We start from the raw sequence: 25,594 nt of genomic DNA on the forward strand, positions 1-25,594 counted from the left end.
ACACTATGTATGTATGTATGTATGTATGTATGTATGTACTGTACAAAAATGAGTGCGTGTATGTACAGATTATATATTTACATACATACATACATATAAATGTGCAGATAGATATTGGATGTGTGTGCCCTGTCTGTAAGTTACCATCCATGTATGTAAATACACCAAAAACAACGTTTCACATACAGTACAAACTGTAAACAAAGTTGCAGCAGTGATAATGACACAAGGAAATGGATGGCATGTATACATGGCAGTACAACAAACCCATAACAACCCAGTCCCACTTGCTATAGCCCCACGACCGATGTCCGAGGCGGTGGCAGAGAGCATGAGATGGGTGTACAGTGATGCTAGGGCACTGGCACATAGGGAATACTCACATATTTTCACTCTCAGACTCTGCAGGACACGCATGGGGGCCGCGGGCGCATCCCCGGCCTCTCCTCTGCCTCCTGCCCGCTGCTCCCCTGCCATCTCGGGCGGCAGCGGCGGACTCTCTGCCCGTGCTCTTCCGCCTGGCGAACTATTTTAACAGACTGGAGAGAAGAGGTAAGAGGGCGCGGAGAGATATACAGAGCAGACTAGAGCCTGCTCACACTACAATGGGTACGTCTCTGCAGGGGGCGGGGCTACTGTTAAAGCGATAAGACACATACATACAGCAGCAGTAGAGATACTGTGTATAATTGAGTGAGTGGTGGTGACTGTGCTAGTGAGAGGCGGCTGCACTAAGTGAACACACACTCAGTAACTTCTCCTCAGGCTGAGCATTGATGGTGCTTCAAATAATACAGCATACACTGAGCATGGGTATTCGGATGGCTGATAGACAATGTCTAGGTCAACAGTCAATACAGTAGGTCAACCGTCAACACCATATGGTCGACAAAAGCAAAATGTAGACATGGTCGATACTCAAAAAAAATCGACATGTGATTTTTTTTTCACGCTTTACCATCCACATGGACTGGAAGCTGTAAAGTGATCCGCAATATGGCGAGCCATGCGAGGAGACGCTGTACACTAATTGGGGGTCATGTGTCAACGCTGAAACCAAAAAACATGAAAAAGTCCACCTTTTTTATGTCCACCTTTTGCTTGTGTCGACCTTTTGTTCAGGGTCAACCTAATATACCACATTCCTCACCGTGTAGCTCCCGCAGGAGAGTGCATCACTAACGAAGTAGTGGGTACACACTGGATGATTTTAATAACATGATGTTATCTTCACATTGGTTTAAAATACAGATTCTAGTGTGTACCCGGTTTAAAACACTCCCAATCATGCTGCTGCAATCTGATAGGATTACAGTGTACTGAACACTCCTTCTTAAGTGTTTTTAAATAGGAAAGCTTTAATATGTGTATTTCACATTGGAAATGTCGTGTCACACCCAGGATTTGTACTCGGGTCCATTGCAGAAGCGACCACCTGGCATTTGAGTTGATAGTCCCCCACAGCAACCTGGCTTTAAGATGGGTCACTGATTTCAGAAAGGGGAGGGGTGGAAACAGCGCTTGGAGCTGACGCTGCCTCCTCCCTATAGTGTGACCCGGGTTACCCATTCACATTGCACAGAAACCTGGGTTCCAACCTGGGAATAACCCTTCTTTTAACCGGGGGCGGAATGCCGGGTTGCTGGACCAGGGTAATTTGAAAAGGCCATACCGCACGTCCACCTGGGTTGACCCAGGTTATTTGTGCGATGGAAAAGGGGTATAAGTGTCGACTTTACATTATTTATATTTGTTCCTTGTTTGATTTTCTTTTAATAGTCATATAGTAAAAATGCTTTTCATCATGCAGTCTAAAGTCCTAAGGGCTGATTTTGAGTCACATGCAAAGTGAACAGACCAGCCTCTATTGGTGACCCCCCATCTGCGAGGTTATGTAGATGGCCTACAAACTCCTTCCCTTGTGTACATCCATGCAGCCAAAAGTACAGTGACTCAGACACACACTTTCCGCTCCGATGCTTGCTATAAAAACCGATTGGTGCTTCCTCATATGCCAACAACAGTTGCGCCGTCAAGAATTGCAGCGCCTCGATGGCAGGTGCAGGTTCTCTGTCCTCATCCTCCTACGCTTGTGGCTGTGTGTCGGTGAATGCAGCCGCTTCCACTGACACCTGTGCAACATTCTCCTAATGTCCCCCACTGAATGGTGAAATCCTAATGAAGTGGGCAGGATGTGGAAACTACGTACTTGACAATTCTGCAAGGAGGCATCCAGGGCGGCATGTAGGGAGGGGGTGGCGCAGCACTTGGTGGGTTGTGCTGGCATGCGCGATGATGCAAAGGGGTGGAGAGGGGGTGTGTCTGTGAGCCTCCCAGTTTTCGGGAGCCTGCTGACTGATATGTGCAGATGAGGACATAATACTGTGAATTGCTGGTTTGTATGAAGGGGGCAGGTCCGATATGGCCCATACTCCATACTTGCTTACTTTTGAAAACTAGTTTCAGGGAGATTATAGTTAGTAGTAGAATTTTGCACAGCGCCCCATTGAGGGGGGCGTGTCATGATCCACCCAGAGGACGTGTCTAGTTCCATATATATATGGAGAGATTGTGAAAAGAGATTGTGAACGTGGCACCTAGAAGCGTGGCTGTGTACTGCTACATCTGAGAGGAATCTTTTTAAATGACTTATATCCAAATGTAGATGAGCCCCAAAGCAGTTAGTAAGAGCTACTATACTTGCTAAAGTGCTGGGAAATGGTGCTGATGATTCAATGTAAATGTATCTATCTCTCATTCCCTTTTTCCCAAAAAAATGTAACAGTGTAATGTGGGCTAGGTGACATGAGGGAGATTGCTAGACTAATGAGGGAAAGAGGGAGATTGCTGCTATTTCAGGGAGTCTCCTGCAGAATGCAGGTTGGTAGGCAGCTATGCCATACTCTTCTTGTTAGATCATGTGATTATTCCACAATGGGGACCACCCCGCCCCCTTATTGGTCAGATCAGCTCCTCTCTCTGAGTTTCTTTGGTGATGCTGGATTCCCCCCATCCCCATAACACTTTCCTCCTGTCTATAGCTGACTGCTCTTGACGGAGGTACAACCTAGGGTATATGGTCCATGGATCTGCAGTGTCTAGACTGACAATCAATAGATCGACCACTATTGATCGACAGACAGTAGGTCGACACTTGAAAAGTTCAACATGGCCTAGGTCGACACTGACAAAATGTTGACCCAACCAAAATGTCGACATGGAAATGGACGACATATGGAATGGTTGGTACGTGATTTTCCTATCTATGGATCATGAAGTAAGAACAAGTCGGTAAAAAAAAATTAGCATGAAACACCTGTCAACCTTTTTATGTGTCGACATGTTGACCTTTGGCTTGGGCTGTGGCTAACAGGGCACTATGATCAGAGGCACATCACTATAGCGGCACGTGCGCACCGTGACTAATGTTTCTGGTTATTATTGTGCAAACTACCTCCGGTCATAAAAGGGTTAAACTCTGTATGACTTCTTATACATAGCAATAAGAAGCCCTGTCTGGTACTGCCCTGAAGGTTTAACTATGTTTACCCAATACTGTGTGTCATCCTTTATCCAGTGGAATTAATAACTGCAATAGTAAACAAATAAGTTACTACACCCAATGCAGACCCGCTCTTCCCGGTCCTTATGTTTTGCACAAAACATGAAAGGGTTTGGCTTCAACATGACAGTCGGAAACTTACCATTTTTTTTATTGCAGTTTAGTTATGTAAATGTTAAATGCTTTCTTTTAAGCGGTGTTGCCATTTATGCATAGTGTACCTGCCAACCCTTCCGGAATATTCAGAGGCCTTCCCTTTACCCCAGGAGACTAGGCAAAGATCCCAGATCCCAGATTTCTGACCCCCTGCTAGGGGCTCAAGAACTTATTTCCTAACAGCAAAATCAGGATCCTGTTGGCGACAAGAAGACCTTTCTGAAATATTTTCTCTATCTGCCAGTCCTTGTGGCTGTAGTAGCTTAAGATATATCCGAAATTCTGGCCCCAACACGTCCCCCATGTAATTCATCCTGACTCTGCATATTATAGAATTTCAGAAAACCTCAAACATATCAGATGTCTCTCATCATTTTCAAGATCCTTTAAATGTACCCTGTGGAATGCACAGTCTAACCTCCATCCATGACCTCTTCCTCTTACACAGCATCTGACAGTAGTGTTAATATGACTCACAATTGAACACTGTCTCACCTGCAACCTTTCACACAGAGGTCTCAATGAACCCACACCTCCGGTCTTGGAAGCAAAAAAGATTGGGCAGGAGAAAGACATCAGGGTTCAGCAGAACCTGTCCAGTGCTCTTGGGAGTCCCTTGTTTGCATCACTCTGCTCTACCCAATCTCTCGGGTTTACAACCAGTATGCGTTTCTTGAACAATGGATGGACCGCCAGGGTTCATAATTGGCATGGGGAGATGTTTGGAGGGGGGGGGGGGGGGCATCTCTGCGTCCTTTCAGTCCCAAAACTTAGAACAAGAAAGCATCCTGAGAGTGCCTTCAGGATTGAAAACATTGCAGTTTACAGGTGTACAGTAAATACCGGAGGAAGGGGGCAAGGACCAACCAGCTCGGTACTCTTTACTTAGTTGGGCGCCCATCGCGGGCATCGCGGCCAGTACATTAACGGCCGCGACGCGATCCCCGCGATTTCCCATAGGGTTCAATGTTAAATTTAGTGCTGCCCGCGATTTTACATTCAATGCTTCAATGGCCGCGATTTGGCCATAGGAATCAATGTTAAATGGGCCACAGAGCCCAAATAGGCACAATTAACACTTAAATGTCCCCCCAAATTTGTAACGCCACCCCACGATCCACGCCAACCTGAAGCATGGCGAGCGCAGCGAGCCCGCGAGGGGCGGCGGTACGCGTCCTCCGACCTTTTCATACCCCCACTATCCACGTCGGCGTGGAGTTGAGAATAGAATAGTGTGGCGAGCGCAGCGAGCCACCGAGCCCGAAGCGTGGCGAGCGCAGCGAGCCCCGCGAGGGGACGCGGATACCTGTGAAGCCCGCGTAGGGCCACGTTTACCTGTGAAGGTATCCGCGTCCCCTCGCGGGGCTCGCTGCGCTCGCCACGCTTCGGGCTCAGTGGCTCGCTGCGCTCGCCACACTATTCTATTCTCAACTCTACGCCGACGTGGATAGTGGGGGTATGAAAAGGTCGGAGGACGCGTACCGCCGCCCCTCGCGGGCTCGCTGCGCTCGCCACGCTTCGGGTTGGCGTGGATCGTGGGGTGGCGTTACAAATTTTGGGGGACATTTAAGTGTTAATTGTGCCTATTTGGGCTCTGTGGCCCATTTAACATTGATTCCTATGGCCAAATCGCGGCCATTGAAGCATTGAATGTAAAATCGCGGGCAGCACTAAATTTAACATTGAACCCTATGGGAAATCGCGGGGATCGCGGGCATCGCGTCGCGGCCGTTAATGTACTGGCCGCGATGCCCGCGATCCCCGCGATTTCTTTACCCGCGACGCCCGCGATGGATATCGTGGGCGCCGTGATAGGTAAAGAGTACCACCAGCTCCTACCTGAGGAGACTAGGCAAAGATCCCAGATCCCAGATTTCTCCTAATGCAGGAAATTCCATTTTAAATGGAGATTATTTTAAGTTTGGAACATTCACTTGTTCTTGCACAGTTCTATTGTTGCAACTCAATTCCTGACCCACAGCTCAATTCATCAATGCTGTAACCAAGGCAAAGCCTACTATGACAGCTGTGCTTGAGAAGATGAGACAGAGGCCGCTACTTATATGAACACTCTTGGGTCCTCTTTTTAAGGCCTGGCAGGACTTAACTGCAAAGAAGGCAATTCTGGAAACGGGATGCGTTCAGCATCCTGACAGACAGGATGCCGGCAGTCACAATATCGACACTGGCATTCCTGATGGAGACCAGTGCCAGAATGCCGACATCGGTGCCGGACTAAGGGGGGAGTAAGTAACCCTGGGACCCCTGTCACAGGAGCCCCCATGCCGTAGCTTCTCTACGTAGAGGTTCACTCCCAGCAGAAGCTCTCAGCAGCTTACCACTGGCCTCTGGCTCCTCGTCTTCACAGCCCCAGTGCCGACAGCATTATGGGAACAAGCAGCACTGCTGATGATGATGATGCCTGGATAAATGTAGAATTGTCCAGATACATGCAGCTGTACCCACTAGCCATGGAGCTGGTTATTACTGTACTGCTAGTGCAGCACCAGTAACAACACAGTCATTGTTGAATTTGCTTGTCTTTAACAGTGAAAAGGAAAGATGGCCGACAGATATTTAGAAGATTATGTTGAGGATCAAGTTAATGTTTTTTTTTTTTTTTTAGAAGTATGGAGGGTCAGGGTTAGGCAGGGTACGAGGGCTAGGTTTAGGCACTAGCAAGGATAGGTACGTTGGGTCAGCCTGTACAGGAGGATGGATTAGTATTAGGCTCTTACAAGGGAGGAATAGGGTTAGTTGTGCTCACATGAGGGCCTCTGTCTTTAAGTGCCCCCATGCCACCTCTCCCCCCCAGGCTTAATCCGACCCTGTCCGACGTCAATTAGGATGTCAGAGACAGAATCCTGACTGCCTGACCCCTGTCGGTATTCACTCCATCTGGATGCTGACATCGGTATTCTGTGGTATCCCGACCACCGGGCATCCATATGTCCATATGGAAAGTTGGTAAACAACTATGTGTCAGGAGTCAGGTCCTCTATGTCACTTCCTACACCAACTTCACCAACTATGACTACACCCATGTCTATATATCTCTCACATTTACACTTATCTTTTATGCAGCAGCTCTAATGGGGGGGGGGGTCGATCAGGGAAATTGTGTCATTAGGCCACGCCCCACCATGGGATAATGCCATGATTCACAGGTGTATGGGTAGAGCTCCAGCTTTGGTCAGCAGTGTGTTTTATTGGTACTCAGGAACCCCCAAGCTCTCCCAGAAACCCCCCCCCCCCCCCCTGAAAATGTGAAAACTCTGTAATCACTTACAATTTGTTGTGTCTTTTGTACCAACATTTGCCCACAACTTCGCTCACAAGGTTGTGTAAGCCCCAGAAGAGGAAGGGGTTAATTGGAGACCCGGCAGGCACACTCCAGCGCGCGCGGGGATAATACCCCCTGGTCCGGCGCTGCGTGATTGACAGGGAGAAAGACTAACCTGATTGGAGGGTAGCAGGAGGAAGAGGCAGGCCGACGGGGAGAAGGAAGGGTCCCAGGAGGAAAACGCGGGTGAAGTGTGCAGCAGCGTGGAACGTGAATGGAGGAGAGAGGAAGAAGCGCCCGCCGGAGAAGAGACCGGGGAGTCAGCTGACGTCAGCGTGACCCCCGCCGACCTCCAGCAGCAGGAGGAGTGAGACGCGGCACCCGGGGACGCAGGAGCCAGGCAAGAGAGGGAGCGCGGAGAGGATCGTGACCCCCGCTGATCTCCCTGCCTGTTAGCCGCGCCAGCCACGCACAGTAAGGGAGAATTCCCACAGCGGCAGCCACTCATTAGCCGCATCCTTAGTGTGGGGGAATGGCGACCCCCGCTGACCCCACTGCCCAAGAGCTGCAGAAAGACACACGGGGAGGCTGTGACCCCCGCCGACCTCCCTGCTTACCAGCAACACAGGGAGAGCGAGCCTGAGAGCCTCAGCATGACAGGCACTGGTTTGAGGGAGAGAAAAGAAGAGAGAAGCCATCTCCTCAAGCCAGCTAAATCAGCCCAAAGTCTACGCCGGCTAAAAGTGTAAGTCTGCCCCTGGGGCAAATAATACTGACATCTCTGTGCAGAGAGAAGGGGGGACACGTGCAGATAGACTTTTCCCTTGTGGTACTGACTGAGTAGCCCGTTAGGCCATCTAGCCATTCGAGGGAAAGTTATCTGGTTCCATGTCCAACGTGGATATGGGTTCGTTGAGTGTGTTGACCCAAAGCGAGACATCTTCGTCCACTACACCGCCATCCAGAAGAGTGACCCGTGGAAATTATACCGAAGCCTGAGGGCTGGCGAGATGGTAGAATTTGACATCGTCAGAGGTGAGAAGGGCCTCCAAGCAGCAAATGTCACTGGCCCTGGTGGTACTCCTGTTCGAGGCAACAGATACGCGTCAAGAAACAAGCGGCATGGGAGCCACCCACGTCACCTCAGCCATCCCCAAGACCAACCTCAGGGGAATGGTATGCACTCCAAGAAAACAGCACACGTGGCAGGAGACACAAAGGAGGGGCCGTATGTATGTAGCCAGCGCTACTCTCATACCCGAGCGCAGAACGGGCTGATGACAGAGGACCCGTCACAAGGCGAAGTACACCCTAAATGGAAAACCCGCCCCTATATGGCCACTAAGGGACCTACGTCAACAACCAGGAGCTACCAGGTGGGAGATCCAGATGGAACCCGACAGCAGCGGATCCATCGCAACCATCATAAGTCACACCCCAACCGAATCCAGTTGCCCCTCAAGTCAAGCAGCAAAGTGAGCGATAATGGTGGCCAGAATCTCGTCCTGAGCATGTTGCAGAGTACAGTGGAGCTGTCACCGAATGGGGGGTGGGCAACATTCCTCCCAACAGGGGTGCTGCCGTTGTGGTATAGAGCGTAGTCATACTCAGATAAATGTAATCGAATTGTGTCATTCCTCATGTTATTGTGTATATATATGTAGATTGTTCGTTTACAATGGCACGGTTGTAACTGTTTGCAAGTTGCTTGTTCTACTGAAAAAGTTGGACTGGGAAAGAGACTTTACTTATTCGGAACTTCGAACAGTTCGGGCTTGTTTCTTCGGTAACGTGGCGTGAGGACGCGACCACGAAAAAGTACGGGCGGATGTAAGCCCCAGAAGAGGAAGGGGTTAATTGGAGACCCGGCAGGCACACTCCAGCGCGCGCGGGGTTAATACCCCCTGGTCCGGCGCTGCGTGATTGACAGGGAGAAAGACTAACCTGATTGGAGGGTAGCAGGAGGAAGAGGCAGGCCGACGGGGAGAAGAAAGGGGCCCAGGAGGAAAACGCGGGTGAAGTGTGCAGCAGCGTGGAACGTGAATGGAGGAGAGAGGAAGAAGCGCCCGCCGGAGAAGAGACCGGGGAGTCAGCTGACGTCAGCGTGACCCCCGCCGACCTCCAGCAGCAGGAGGAGTGAGACGCGGCACCCGGGGACGCAGGAGCCAGGCAAGAGAGGGAGCGCGGAGAGGATCGTGACCCCCGCTGACCTCCCTGCCTGTTAGCCGCGCCGGCCACGCACAGTAAGGGAGAATTCCCACAGCGGCAGCCACTCATTAGCCGCATCCTTAGTGTGGGGGAATGGCGACCCCCGCTGACCCCACTGCCCAAGAGCTGCAGAAAGACACACGGGGAGGCTGTGACCCCCGCCGACCTCCCTGCTTACCAGCAACACAGGGAGAGCGAGCCTGAGAGCCTCAGCATGACAGGCACTGGTTTGAGGGAGAGAAAAGAAGAGAGAAGCCATCTCCTCAAGCCAGCTGAATCAGCCCAAAGTCTACGCCGGCTAAAAGTGTAAGTCTGCCCCTGGGGCAAATAATACTGACATCTCTGTGCAGAGAGAAGGGGGGACACGTGCAGATAGACTTTTCCCTTGTGGTACTGACTTAATAGCCCGTTAGGCCATCTAGCCATTCAACTCTACATACTAGGAATCTGTCAGGCAACTCGAACTGGCCTAGCTATATACTGTTGTTGAGAACATATCCCTATTAAGGCCCTTCTCGCTCTTTTTACCTAGGCAAGGAAACACAAGCCACTATAAGGGCCACGGAGGCCTCCTTGCCATATTGCTAAACTAACTTTACCAATGAATGAGAGGGATCTTGCTTGGAACAATACTGCCACCCAGTGGTTAGAACCAAATAGCGATCTGTAGAATACCCCGGAACCGCAATCAAGTGCTTCAAGCCCTATGCATAGGCCCTTCATCTGGACTGACCGGTCTTAGGTAATAGAGAGTGTACCCGGGTACCCAGAGTAGGTTGTGTATCGATCATATGGTAATCTGTTAAAACTAAACATTACTGTCACAGTTTGTGGTGAGGTTCACTCGCATTCGGTCCTATTGCCGTGTTCAGCGGTAATGGTGGATCCGCTCGCCGGTCCAGTAGAGATTAGTATTGGTTCCTTGAAGTACAGTGAGGAGCCGGGTACGGAGTAACTTAGAGTTACCAGTAGCTCCATAGCCCTTTTATGGTACATCACTGTGGGCCGCATAGTATTGAATGTGATAATGCTGTTTTTGCCTAGCATAGGTTATATTGCATTTGTTGTATTGTGGAATTACTGTTACATCACTACGTAAAAGAGGTTGATGCTTTATGTGGCCGTTGTAGAATAAAAGGTCAACCTAACTCTGTGTCGACTGCTCTGTGTCATCATCCTGTATCCCGAGAAGACTCCCGACTGGAACCCGTGAGATCGGGGAAGCACGACCTCACCGCATCCAAAAAGGTAACCCTCTTCAGGTGTCTACAGTTGTCTGCTATTGCTCAGTGGAACTCATTTTTACAAATTCAGTAGTGGCATCTTATATTGTAATGTATATTTTATATTGTAGAAATTGATACAAATATGTCTTTGTAAACAATATTTGCAGGTTTTTTTTTTTCAGGAATTACAAGAAAAAGATGCTTGGAGCTAATAACTCGTGAGCAAGCCACATAAAGCTGCCCATGGGAGAAGCAGCTGGTCCTGAGATCTCTGCCTGCAGCCCTGAGCGTGTGTCCCTGCAACAATACACAGAAATTCCATCATCCACATTTCTCTATTTTTATTTTATGTAAACCACAAAATCCAATTCCAGGGGCAATCGTCTCACAGTCCAGATCTTGTAGATCACAATTGTGTTGCTGCTTAACTCGACACACGTAGCGATATTAGGGGCATTTTCTAAGCAATCTCACTAGATCACTAGATCACTTAGAAAATGCCCCTACATCGCTCCGTGTGTAGGGGCCATAGCGATAGCGATGTGCGGCCCCACTCGTCGCCATCGCCTGGAGATTATTATCCAGCATGCTGAATATTAACCGGTCAGGGTCAGTGTTCTCACCGGAGAGCCCTGGCCCTGACAGATCGCTCTGCACACATTTCTGACACATCGCTGTGTGCTGAGCGATCTTGCTGAGCGTTCTGAGTGATCTAGCATGGCTCAGAACGCTCAGCAGATATCTATGTGTGTAGCCCCTTTAGGGTAGCACTGAAAGGTTGCGTGTAACCAGGGCCGGCGCCACCACTAGGCAGCTCTAGGCATTTGCCTAGGGCGCCGGCCACTGGAGGGCGGTACTGAGCCGCCGAGGAGACCAGGAAGAAAGCTGCAGCAGCATGCGGGACACCCAGCCAGGAATTCAACCAAGCAGGGAGCTGCCATGTGAGTCCGTACGCCCCCCCCTCCCAAGCAATGTGCTCAGCCGCAGGTGTGCCCCCCCCCCCCACTACCGGGGCCGCAATCCCCCCCCCCCCCCCGGCTGGGTGTCCCGTACTTGCCAGCTGCTGCTGGTGCAGCAGCAGCTTTCTTCCTGGTCTCCCCAGTCCCCTCTGCAGTATCAGAGCGTGGCGGGTCTGGTGCCCGCTAGACACCCCCCCCCCCCGGCGGGCGGGCGGAGGAGGGGGGGCGGGCGATTTGGGGGTCGCCTAGGGAGCTGGCAGGGCTTGCACCGGCCCTGCGTGTAACATGACTAGCTACTCTATAATGTGTAATAATTATCTTGGTGCACTATCTACTGGATTAACATGCACACTGCAACTTTAGGATAAGCTGCCTGATTAGTGATGGATATATCGTCGGATTTTCCTTCTAAATAGATCTATAAATATATATGTATTTATATATGCATACATACATATAACTGTTCATATAGGGCCTTATTCTGGTTCACTCTTAGAGGCAAATTGCTTCTCAGATGGACAAAACCATGTGCACTGCAGGGGGGCAGATGTAAGACGTGCAGAGAGAATTAGATTTGGGTGGGTTATTATGTTTCTGTGCATGGTAAATACAGACTGCTTTATTTTTACACTGAATTTCACTTTGAAGAAAAACCCCACCCAAATCTAACTCTCTCTGCACATGCCCATCTGCACATCTAACTCTCTCTGCCCCACCTGCAGTGCACATAGGCCCTTATTCTATTTGATTCGGTCAGATGAGTATTTTCGGACATGAACCGAGTGTTCTTAGCCCCGACCTTCCGTACAGATCGCTCACACCGTTCGTATGCGGTAAGACCCCGACCGAACGGACCGCGAGTGGATTTTTCATGTGAATACCTCCTCCATCTGTGGGAACCTCCCCCATCATTCGATGGTCGCCGACCATCGAATGCTGGACCGAGTAGTCAGGCAGCTCCAGACCACTCGGGCATTTCTCCGTGCAAACGCAGGGATATGGGCGGGCAGCTGGCATCCGGCTATGTCATATGTCCGCCCCCACACGTGCGTCACGGCCGGATTACCATACGTACGCCCAGCATTTTCATGGTAACACCCATGAAACGCAGGGCGTACGCATATGGTAATGAGCCCAAACAGCCCTTTACGCCCCTCTCCACCCCCTGTTCGGTTTGTACAGAATTCACGCCATATTCGGACGTGCGCGGCATTCGCACATGCGCAGATACGCCTTTGCACATGCGCAAACACCAACCATCGGCCGTCCGTCCGCATTCGGAGCCATCGTACTCAATCAGAATAAGGGCCATAGTTTTGTCCATTTGAGAAGGAACTTGCCTCTAAGAGTGAACTAGAATAAGGCCCATAGATAGACAGACAGACAGATATATAGATAGATAGATATTTTGGACTTGAGGAGCCTGTGCATAGTCCTGTATATTGGGCCATATTCTAGTCCACACACAGCGCTGCAAATTTCGCAGTGATGTGTGTGGATTTAATGCCATTCGCATAGTCGCCTGCGCCCCCCCTTGCTCGGCAAGTTCCCCGCACGTTTGCATAAACAGCCATTTGCAGCCTAGGGTGTGGGGGACAATTCATTCGAAGGCCAGCAGCTGACACCCGTTGATGTCAGCTGCCTGCCCCCGCAGCCGTGTCACTGCTGAATTTCCATGGGAACGGGCAGCGTTTTTATGGGAACACCCATGGGCGCAGCCCATCGACGCTGCCCCACACCCGTACTGGTAGGTGCAAACGGAATGGGGAACTAGCAGGTCACAGTGCCCACTCGCACCAAGCGTAAGCACATGCGCAGAAATGCGCAGTAGTAAAGCATCGCTTCCCCCGCGTGAACACAAGGGGGACCGAGTGATCCAGCATAAGGCCCATTAGCAGGGATTAAGGGTCTCATGGGCCTTAAAATATGAACACAGTTATAATCCTGAAAATCAATATTAATATTGATTCTAAACACCGGCACTCACATAACTGACAGGCACATCTCTGACAGGCCCATCTTCAGGTCTGAATACCGACCAATGAAATCCCGACGTCCATCAACAAGGACACCTCCATACTTCGGGCACTATTATATTGTCCCTCTATGCCCACTGGCATGGTAATGTATGAACAAGTAGGTCTTTAAAAAAAAATGATGTGCATTGTTGGGATGTTGAGTGGGTCAGCATTGTGAGGTATTTTGTATTTTTTGGGGTCATTATTTGGACTGTCGGCATTGTGTTGTGTGTTTTCTTCCTGTCAGTGTTTTACTTGTCAATATTTGATTTAGCTTGTTTGGATTTTCATTGGTGTGTATATATCGGTATATTGTCCAATCACATTTGGTTGCAGGGATTCTGCCATTCATTATTCCTTCCATTGGCAACTTAACTACATAACACAGAGCGACTATTCACTGGAGACAGAGGAACTGGGGGTAATGCCAGCAGCTTACAGAGCGTTAGGCACGCCCCACAGTGACAGCAAATAGGAGGAGTGGCTCACAGGAGCATCAACCCACAACGCTACGCCCCCTTTTGGGGAGGCCATATCCCCTATCAGTGTATCTGAGGAAAGGGGACTTGTCATTAGATTCATTTGTGGTAACAGAAAGAGAAAAAATAGGTGACCACTTTGAAAATTAAAGTGAAGTAAAGGCCAAAGCTCAAAAGCTGCCCAGTGTGTACGGGGCAGCGGTGAGTGGTGAGAGCAGATGCGCACTCCTGCATCATCGCTGGCCCGGCTGCTCATTTACTGGTATTACCAGCAAATAAGCCACAGGTTTGATGGCTTTCCATAGTGTCCTGTTATGGAAAGTCGTCCCCCCCCCCCCGGAAGATCGCTAAAACGGTTGAAAAACGGTCAGTGTGTATGCACTGAGCAATTTTCAGCCCAGCGATTTTCCTCATCATTGCTGTCCATACATGCTGGGCAAAAGTGTATGGACCTTTAGTCTCAGTGCAGTAATTCTCTGAAAAGATCTTGATTGTTAGGTTTACTTTACCAAAGTCAAAGAAGGTGTACTTTTCCAATGTCAACAAATCCAGTGACAATAAACACACACTTATAGGCTTGTCAGGCCTAGAAACCTAGAATTTGAATGCAGATAATAACCACATGGGCCATCTAGTCTGCCCTTTTAGGGTTAAGTATTAGGGTTAGGGCATGGGCCATCACAGTTGGGAGCTACAGTTAGGGGTTACATATATAGGCCCCTCCTTTGCTTTTAGGAAGCTGCTCGCAGAGTTTGACTTGTATGATGCCTGGTGCACTTACCTACCTACGACGAGAGAGATTATACTTTTTTCTCCTAAGTCCACAATAGTTGTTCTATAATTGATCTTATCCTTCTGGATAAAAGAGTCCTTCAACATACTCAGAGAATCCAAATCCTTCCCATTACGTGGTCCGACCATGCCCCTGTTTTGTGGACCTGGGATTTTGTTGTCATTTCCCCTCTGTCCACCCTTGATTATCAACGCACTGATCCTGAGGCTCTAAGACCCCTTAATGACGCTATACATGGAGACTAATTCTTACAATGACACTACGATTTTCACTTATTGGTGCGCCTTGAGAGCAGTGCTTTGGGGCACTCCTATTCTCAAAGCTCGCTCTCGGAAAACACAATTTGATTCGAAGTCTACTCGTAGTCGCCAGGCTCGCAACCACATTAAATGTCTCCTTACCCCGTCTGGTAAACAGTGTTTTAATCCCCCTGATATTGCTAATCTGTTCTCTGTGTTTTATGCTAAACCTTATAATTTACTATATCTTTGTTTCTGAATACTATCCCTCTTAGATGAAGGTAGCTAGGCATCTCTAAATGCCCCGTGGTCTTTGGAGGAGATAGAGTTTGTAATCCAACACTTACCAAAGGGGAAGGCCCCTGGCCCTGATGGCTTTACTAACTCTTTTTATTCCGCATCAGGTAGGGTCCTTTCCCCGCTTCTCTTACAACTTTATACCGCATCGCCTTCACTGGGGTTACATGCGCCAGGTACTATCCACGTTCGTCCTTCAAGCGATATTTTTTGATCCATTTCTGCTCTTTATGCTGGCCCTTCAGCTAGAATCTTTAGTAATGGCTTTCTCTAATCTTCCTTTCACATCTCTAATGGCACTAGACAGGGGTGCCCCCTCTCACCATTAATATTTATCCTAGTTATTGAGTACCTTTCCTGACTGAACTAGATTTCACGCTCTCCCAATTATGTGACTTGTTTCTCCTTCCTCATTTTAAGCCCAGGTGGATCTGGAGCATGGCCTCTACCGAAATTTCCCACTCCCTGATCTCCTCTGGCTTCCCAGACATAATCAACCTCATTTCCCACTGTCCCCTTCGGCTGTCCTTGACACCATGAAGGTTTGGGATCTAAGACACTCAACTCATTTTGACTTCACTCTCCCTACCAGAAACCTTTTTCGTAGGGCCCTAGACAAATCATTGTCCCATCTTCATGCTTCTTATTGGGAGCGTCTAGGTATTGTGTCCCTTACAGATCTTTTTTCCTCTCCTTCCCTACTATCATTTGCAGATCTTAGTGTTAAATTTGATTTAACTCCCTCGGCCTGGTTTTATTATTTTCAACTTAAATATTGGACGGACTCCATGGGCAGTAGTCCTGCAACTTTTCGCATTCCCCCAGAATGTATTTTAAGTAGATTAACTAAATCCTCCTCCTGTGGGGCCATCTTCTTTTGGTATAATTTATCATCACCTACAGATTTAGTGGTCAAGACCACTGCTTAGCTTAACTGGGAAAATTACATTCATTGCACTTTCACCTTTAAATGGGAAATGATCCATCTCTCCTCCTTCTCCATCTCTAGATGTACTAACCATACTGAAATTCACATTAAATTGCTCCACAGATTGTATTACACTCCCTATAAATTGCATAGGATATGGCCCACCACTTCTAAATTTTGCTGGCATCTTTGCCACTCTGACGATACTATATTCCATGTCCTCTGGAAATGCTCTGTCCTACGCTGTTTTTGGGTTAAGGGTTTTCTCTTATACATCATGTCCTGGGCCTCACACTGACTCCAGATCCGTCTATGGCTCTTTTCCACTGGTATCCTGGTATAGTACCAAACGTCCGACCGTTACGTTCTTGTTCACATCCTGATATCTGCCAGAGGAACATTGGAAGTCCCCCTCCCTCTCCCCTTATTAAGTTATTTCTAAAAACCCAATTTAATTTTTAAATGGAAAAAAATCTATAAAGACTGCGCCCTTTGAGATTGTTAATTTAATATACAATAAAATAATTATTACAATATATTTATAAACCATAAAAACCAATAAAATATATTCACATTTGGGTCAGCTTGAATGCCAATTTCTAACAATATACAAGCAAGGGTTAATGGATGTTAGCAGTTCTCACACAACTGAATTGAATATTGAATTAGTGGCAAAAAAAGCTAATTGTTTTTATCAACATGCAATCAAGCTGACCCAAAAGTGAATATTTTTTTTTTATTTTTATGGTTTCTTACAGGCCGGTAGATAAATATATTGTACTAATGATGTTATTGTATATTACATTTATTGCTACAATCTCAAACAGCGCAGTCTTTATATATTTTTTCCCTGGTGTATGGTATTTAAGGGCTGAGTATCCCTTTAGGACCGCAGCAGATTGAGATTGCAAATAGACCTACTCACAGTACTCTTTTCCATTTTGAAATGGAGACTAGAGAAGTCCGTTATTCCACAAGCCCCTCTTCTCTCCCCTTCTGAAATGTCTACCATGACAGACCTACTTTACAGAGGGTAAGGGTGCTCCCCCTCTACAAACGACCTCACAAACTTTCCCTTCTCCCTTTAATTTGAATGAACCCCCTTCACGGGACTCTGATGATTAATTTTTTTTTACGATATGTTGTTTAGTATGTTTATGTTTATATTTCCCTTTGTATGACCTGTCTCCCCAACCCCCAGTTATTGCGCTTCCCCTTTTATCTTTCCCTTACGTACATTTCTGTTTTTGTTACTAAATTTCAAATAAAAAGCTAATATGAAAAAAAAAAGTTAGTTACATAGAAACAGAGAGAATGATGGCAGGTACAGTAAGAACCACTTGAGCCATCTAGACCGTCTTTTTTAACCTTGCTGCAGGGAGAACTAATATCCAGCCTCCAACTACACTTCTTATCTGCCATCAGCAGTGAAATGTGGCTCCTGCTTTACCACTGCCTGGACACATCCAGCAACTTCCCTCTAGTTCCTGAGCTGAGTACTGGAATGGTCACAAAGGTCTGGCGGTGGCTTCCCCACGGGCATTATATAGGCGGCAGCAGGCAGGGCCTTAAGGTTGGTGCTGTGGCTGCAGCTATCGCACAGGGTGGAGTGTACTGGGGCAAATCCTTGCTGCCTCTGCATCTGGTTAGTGTTACTGCTGCTGTGTCAGCTGTTGTGTCCTCTGGGCAGTCCGTCCATGCAACCTTCAGTATGTACAGCCTACGCGAGCGTCCATATGGCCTGATTCAGCATTGATCGCAAAAGCAAAATCTTTCCCAAATGGGCAAAATCATGGGTTCTCTTTACCTAGCACGGCGCCCACGATCTCCATCGCGGGCGTCGCGGGTAAAGAAATCGTGGGGATCGCGGGCATCGCGGTCAGTACATTAACGGCCGCGACGCGATGCCCGCGATCCCCACGATTTCCCATAGGGTTCAATGTTAAATTTAGTGCTGCCCGCGATTTTACATTCAATGCTTCAATGGCCGCGATTTGGCCATAGGAATCAATGTTAAATGGGCCACAGAGCCCAAATAGGCACAATTAACACTTAAATGTCCCCCCAAATTTGTAACGCCACCCCACGATCCACGCCAACCCGAAGCGTGGCGAGCGCAGCGAGCCCGCGAGGGGCGGCGGTACGCGTCCTCCGACCTTTTCATACCCCCACTATCCACGTCGGCGTGGAGTTGAGAATAGAATAGTGTGGCGAGCGCAGCGAGCCACCGAGCCCGAAGCGTGGCGAGCGTAGCGAGCCCCGCGAGGGGACGCGGATACCTTCACAGGTAAACGTGGCCCTACGCGGGCTTCACAGGTATCCGCGTCCCCTCGCGGGGCTCGGTGCGCTCGCCACGCTTCGGGCTCGGTGGCTCGCTGCGCTCGCCACACTATTCTATTCTCAACTCCACGCCGACGTGGATAGTGGGGGTATGAAAAGGTCGGAGGACGCGTACCGCCGCCCCTCGCGGGCTCGCCACTCTTCGGGTTGGCGTGGATCGTGGGGTGGCGTTAAAAATTTGGGGGGACATTTAAGTGTTAATTGTGCCTATTTGGGCTCTGTGGCCCATTTAACATTGATTCCTATGGCCAAATCGCGGCCATTGAAGCGCTGAATGTAAAATCGCGGGCAGCACTAAATTTAACATTGAACCCTATGGGAAATCGTGGGGATCGCGGGCATCGCGTCGCGGCCGTTAATGTACTGACCGCGATGCCCGCGATCCCCACGATGGGCGCCGTGCTAGGTAAAGAGTACCAAATCATGTGCTCTGCAGGTCAGGCAAATGTAATGTGCAGAGAGAGTTAAGGGGTGTGCACACGGGCAGGCTGCTGGGAGCTCTGAGCGATTTTGACTATGCGCATATTTGTCCTTAGGCCAAATACACATAGACGAACGGCTAATAAAAATTGCCTTGTCGCCAGGTGATATCGACACTGCGCATCATTATCAACTTCAGTTTACACAGTGTGTTTTTGGCTAACCTTCTAGGTGCCAAATCGCACTAGCTTTAGATTTGTGTGGGGTGTGTTCAAACTAAAATCTAAATAGCATTACTTTTCAATCAGCCCTCGTACATACTGCATACTTTCAGATAGGTGTGCAGAAATACATTTGGAAATGTATAGGGAATGATTGACAAATGCAAACTCTCTTCAGCCTCATTGAAAGCAGATCTTGAATTTCTGAAGGCAGCTTACCAAAAAGGTGTATAGCTTCAGTACCATCAAGGTTTAATCGTCTACAGACTCATGTATAGGGCACCATTTAACAGCTTAATCATACTTGTCTACTCGCAATTTCTTTCAGGGATTCCTATCACCCCCAAAAGAGTGGGCACTGTTCCTGCATCCTGTCCACTTCCTTGTTAAGTAGGCAGAATGGGAAGAATAATACTGGTTTTCCTGGGTGTCTGGCCCAGAATACATCAGGAATGGAATTTCCCTTTGAGCGTGTTCTTAAGTATGAAAGTGGCAACTTATTTCAACTACTTAAGGTGCTAAAGCAGATAACGGGTCATAACACAGGATTGTCTACCCTCCCGGAATGGCCGGGAGGTTCCCGAAAATCGAGTCCCTCTCCCGCCTAGGGTTGCCACTTCTCCCAGATTTCCGGGATTCTCCCGGATTTGGTGGCAACCCTTCAGGAGGCTTTTCCGGTCACCCCGGTTTCCGGGATACTCCTGGAATTGTGGTCACTGGACCATTTTTGTCCTTTTTCCTCCTCTGAAGCCTGTTTTTTGCCTCCTGAAGTATCTTGTTTTAAAAAATTCTTATTGAATGGTATTTACATATGTATTTATTGTTTGTATTATGATTTGCAGTCGTTTCAATTGTTTCACTGCCCCTGATGAAGTCATGAATATGACGAAACGCGCTGGGCCTTCCATTCTGAATTGAGTATACCACCAGTGTCATCGTTCCAATTGCGACTCATAATGTCTCACCAGAGTTTTATTTTCATTGTTTATGTGTAAACATTACACCCTAAGAGGTGCTTTTTATGACAATTTTTACTGAGGTTGTAATAAATACCATTTTTATCAAAATTGTGGTGATATATTAGCGCCCTCTGAAACCCCACTTTCTTTTTTCATATATATATATATATATATATATATATATATATATATATATATATATATATAGTCCATATTACTGGCACTCACATTTGAACATTAAATTGCTGGGGTGACATTCCAAATGTAGTGAGGCTTGCTAGAAGGTCGCTACTGCGTACAGTGTAAATAGATGGAGTCACTCACCAGTCTTGCAATCAAACAGGGGTTCTTTTTAATCAGGCAGCATGATGCCTACCACTATTTGCCATGCTGCCTGATTAAAAAGAACCCCTGTTTGATTGCAAGACTGGTGAGTGACTCCATCTATTTACACTATATATATATATATATATATATATATATATATATAAAAATATATATAGTAACTACTGCTAGTGCATAAATGATAATGTACCAGATTTATAATGTTAGTACAGTAATACACCCCGCGGTGTACAGGGTAACACAAGTATAACTGAAGTGCACAGTCTGGAGCCTGATCCCTACAGATATCATATAATATGGAATTAGAAGAAATAATGTACTACTATTTATTGAAGGCTTTGAGAATATTGCACTTATCAAAGAATTCTGTAAACTGTAACACACACAGGCATGGGCTGGTTGTAATAGGGAATATCTGCCTCCCTGGCCCAATATAATTACCTCCTTTGAGGCAGAAAGTGACAAGTCAGAGGATGCTTCCTGTCCACTCCAATTGTTTAAGCCGGGGTTCTCAAACTCTGTCCTCAGGACCCCTCACCATTCACGTTTTCCAGGTCACCTAGCAGGTGCACTCATTACTCATTGACACATTTTAAAAGATCCACAGGTGGAGCTAATGATTTCACTTGTGATTCTGTGAGGAGACCTGCAAAACATGCACTGTGTGGGGTCCTGAGGACCGAGTTTGAGAATCTGTGGTTTAAGCTGCATATACCACACACAAACCATGCCTGGCGGGTTTTGGCAAGCCCATTTTTCTGGACCGCTTACTGTACTTGTGTTTGCCCTCAGGCAAGTCAGCTCCTGCACACAGGGTCTTGTGCGTTTATATGTTGACATATCTCCTCCACTATTATTGTATTAGTAACCTGTTGTAACTGTATGTCTACATGAATCTAGCATTACAAAACAGACCCAAACATGCATATGGTTTCTAGAGTAAACGTGTAATGTTTCAGTGATATTACAAACAATTTGATGAATTTCCTTCACATTCCTTTATATGTGAACCGTTTGTGTTTCAGTGTACATGATCATAGCATCAAAGCGCAGATGGCATAATTTAAGAAGCACATCTAATATACAGTAAAACACTATGGATTTATACTGGTGACCCCGGATTTTGCGCCAAGCATACTTTAAGGTCCTCACATCCCTTCTTTCTTACAAAACTCCTCCACAACTTAGAATTGCATCAATGAGCCTGATTCTGGTTCACTCAAATTCTCTCTCTAATGGACAAAACCATGTGCACTGCAGGTGGGGCAGATGTAACTTGTGAGATTTTGTCAGATTTGACCCAATTCAGGTGGATTGAGTCAATTTATCTGACAAAATCTTATGTGCCTGATATGTAGGACCCAATGCACAATCCCGTGCCGTTGGGTATAACCAAGAGATTGTAAGAGATTGATCCTCCTGCAAATAGGATAAATCTTGAGTCAATCAGGTCCAACTTTTTGGACAATAAGTTGGACAAGTGTAAGGGGGACATTAGATTCGGGAGGGGTTTTTACTTCAAACTGATATCTACATTGCAGTGTAAAACTAAAGCAGTCACTATTTCCCCTACACAGAAACAAAATAGCTCACCCAAATCTAACTCTCTCTGCGTATCACATCTGCCCCACCTGCTGTGCACATCGTTTTGACCATTAGAGAGAGAATTTGCACAGTGCAAAGTGTAATTGTACACATTAAAAATGTTCTAATAGGTCAGCACTCCCACATTCAATAAAATTACCCTTTTGATCCTAAAAACTGCCCAGTTATTTTCAATTATTTAAATTAATTTATGAGACTGACATCTGACAATTGTCTGTGCGAAAACTTAAGGCCTCCATACACTGGTCCGACTTATCTGAGGCACAAGTTGGACCAGTTTTCACTTGAATTTCCCAAACAGCTTCCCAAGAGTTCTTCATCCGACTTTTTTACAAGGAGTACCGGGGAGCTGCCGGTAGAGTTCAAGAGAAGTCGGATGCGATAGATCGTTTTCATGAGATTATGGGATTCTCTGTATAACCTGGCTTTCACTTCGTGCATCTATTGATCATATTTTTTGCTGTGACAGTGACACTGCTATTTATGCAGCTACAATGAACAGAGACATTTTATTATTGCACCTTCGATTGCAATGTTCCCTATAGCATAGGGGTACATTTACTAACACGGAAGTTCTATTGAAGATGGGGTGTTGCCCTTAGTAACCATTAAGATTCTTCTTATTTATTTAGCCTCTTCTAAAAGATTATTTTCCAATGCAACCATAAGCTTAGAAGAAGTGAATATTACAAACACTAAAATATACAGTATATACACAGTATATATCCATCTTGTGGGGGTTGTTGGTGTAATCAATCACCATTCTTCATTTTAACTCTGATTTATTTTTCAGAAACATTTCTCATATATATATATATATATATATATATATATATATATATATATATATATATATACTTGTTTTATTCAAAATACCCAACATAATCTTTCAACAAACCTCTTGTCAGACTTTACAACTCATAGAAGACATTAAATATCAATGTTTTAAGATATCCTACACACATTTCTCACCATTGTCTTTGTGACAAGTGGAACAAGACATCAAAACAAAATGCAGGAACATTTGAACAAATTAATAACAGACCAATCAAAAACATTTTATATTATAAATATATACGTCTATACTTTTTACTGCCACCACTAACCTCTGCAGTGATGAGTAAAGCACTTTTTTTTATCATATTTATCTCCATAGTGGTTAATAGATGGGAATAACCATTTCCGTTTACCTCATCTCACTGTATACTTAAGTTGAAAACTAAAAAACCCTAAAAACAAATGTCGGCTTGCGGCTTCAAAAAAAAATTATGTAAAAAAAAAAAATTAACAGAGTAAAAAAAAAACCTCTTCTATGTTTGGTTAAATGAACTCGATCTTTCATTCTTTGAAGAAAATAGGTCCCCTGAATGTTGTATGGTGCTAGTTTATCATATAAATATTTTTTATTAAAATTATAGCACTGGAAAGATATTATGGCTAATATGTAAAGCATTTGGTTTTTCATGCTTTAAAGAAAAAAATAAAAAGGCTTCCGTATCCACATAAACTGTAACTCCACAGGCAAGTGACATGCACATATGGGTACTTGTTTCCTAGCACGGCGCCCACTGTATTAAGTCGTACGACATATAATCGCATCGCATGCCATACACCCGATGCGATTTAAAATTGTATAAGCACACTAATGGGGGCTTACAATGTTAAAATGCACCCCCACGCCACCCCCACTTTGAACGCCAAGCCAAAGCGTGGCGAGCGAAGCGAGCCCGCGAGGAGTGACGGTACGCACCCCCCGACCTTTTCATACCCCCACTATCCACGACGGCGTGGAGTTTATCCTATATGGTGTGGCGAGCGCAGCGAGCCACCGAGCCCGAAGCGTGGCGAGCGCAGCGCGCCCTGCGAGGGGACGCGTATTACTTCAGGTTGGCGTTGATAGTGGGGGTGCCATTGGGGGTGCTTTTAACATATAGGGGGCACATTTAACATTGAAAACACCCATTAGGGTGCTTATACAATTTTAAATCGCATACCATTGTATATGCCATACATTGCGATGGTATACAATTTAAAATTGTATAACATCGTCTGCCATCGCGTAATATCGCATCGCATACCATCGTATGCCTTATGGTCTGCGATACGATGGGCCCCGTGCTAGGAAACAAGTACCCACATATGCTGTCTGCCTTTAATGTAAGCCCTGTTTCTAGCACACAAGCACAGGTAAACCCTGTAATTGCTTCATACATCTACCCCTGAATGTGCAATGTGTCTCTAACCCTATAGTGTAATGTCTATAGTGTAACGGTCTACTAAGGGGAAGCTGTGTAATTGCTGCCAGCAGCACTTACACAGCCTACCAGTTTACACTACAAGCTGGCACTAATTCAGGTAAGCTCAGTAAACTATGCACATCACAGTTTACAGAGCGTCTTGGACACCACCCGCCCAGGGTGTGGTATAGGGTTCTGGCGTCGGGATCCCAACTGGCCAGACTCAGACAGCATGGACCCCCACGAGGGAGAATAGCCGGTGGCCGTCAGGAACCCGTCTGTCAGTGTTTTAACAGTCGGGATCCCGACATCGGGTAAATGACTGTTGGGATCCCAACTGTCAGGACCCCATCCGGCACCCACCCGCCCAAATCCCCACCCCACACCACCGAATCCCCTCGGTACCATACCAGAACACATCCCCTCGCCTGCCTCTGCTAGCAGGAGAAATCATTCAATGGTCGCCGATCATCGAATGATTTCTCCGGCCATCGCCAATTAAAGTCAGTCTCAACTGACTTTTATTTACGAGCACTCCGACGAAGATGAGGAGGGCGGCTGACGGCCCACCTGCGCACCCATGGGAATGACTAGCGTTTTTCAACCCAGTTGCGCCACCGTCCCTCCCTCCCAGCAATGAACGGCCCAGGGAATGTGTCATTTGCCAAAGCCGCTCTCTGTCGGGGTTTGCACATGAGCAAACCCCGACTATCAGGGCTGGGGCCCAATTCGGATCGCTGCGAGCGATCCTGAATCGGCCCCGCTGTGTTCAGGGAAGTAAGGTACATACTGAATGTGCAATGTGTCACTCAACCTATAGTGTAATGGTCTACTAATACCCCTTTCACACCGGCCAACTGGAAATTACCTGGCATTTTTTAGTGCCATTTTGCCGGGTGCAACCTGGTTAAGAGCAGGGTCATAGTGCCGGGATTAAAGACCCGTGTTGACCCTTTCACACCAAAGAAAAACCTGGGTTTTTCAGCAAATTCCCAGGTTGAAAAGCTTAAACTGGTAATTTGCTTCTGTTGTGAAAGAGAATTTTTAAGTGATTTTTAAAAATTTACCGGAATTTAAGGAATAAAACCATAGGTGTACATTAATTTCTGAGTTAGATATAAACACACAAAAAATATCCTTTGGTTGCATAGATAAAATTATCTTCCACACTTTCTGATTCTTTTAGGTACAGTTCCGTTCATAAAGGATTCTTAAACATTAATAACAACCATTACAACACTGTAGAATGTTATCCTCTTAATGCAGAATTTCAGGTCAACAAAACAATAACAAATAGCTATCTTGTGTTATAATTCACT

At 46.8% G+C, this 25,594-nt stretch overlaps 1 protein-coding gene and 1 long non-coding RNA gene across 3 annotated transcripts in view; one reads left to right on the forward strand and one right to left on the reverse strand.

The window, feature by feature from the left end:
- RASA2 (RAS p21 protein activator 2) overlaps window positions 1–25,594 on the reverse strand; it is a 155,624-nt gene that overhangs the window by 93,990 nt on the left and 36,040 nt on the right. Inside the window, exon 1 of one of the 2 annotated variants that reach the window (XM_083178321.1) lies at window positions 384–592. The exons of the other annotated variant lie outside the window; for it this stretch is intronic. Coding sequence (XP_083034447.1) covers window positions 384–477 — 94 coding nt within the window. The 5' untranslated portion in view covers window positions 478–592. Of the gene's footprint in view, window positions 1–383; window positions 593–25,594 lie in introns of those variants that run through there. 2 annotated transcript variants of the gene reach the window in all.
- LOC146064614 (uncharacterized) lies at window positions 401–10,759 on the forward strand. Its single transcript, XR_014471832.1, has 2 exons — window positions 401–552; window positions 10,618–10,759. It is a non-coding gene; the product is annotated as an uncharacterized LOC146064614 (long non-coding RNA).

Source organism: Crinia signifera, chromosome 3, assembly GCF_055691185.1.
Source record: "Crinia signifera chromosome 3, ASM5569118v1, whole genome shotgun sequence".
Classification (NCBI taxonomy): Eukaryota; Metazoa; Chordata; class Amphibia; order Anura; family Myobatrachidae; genus Crinia; species Crinia signifera.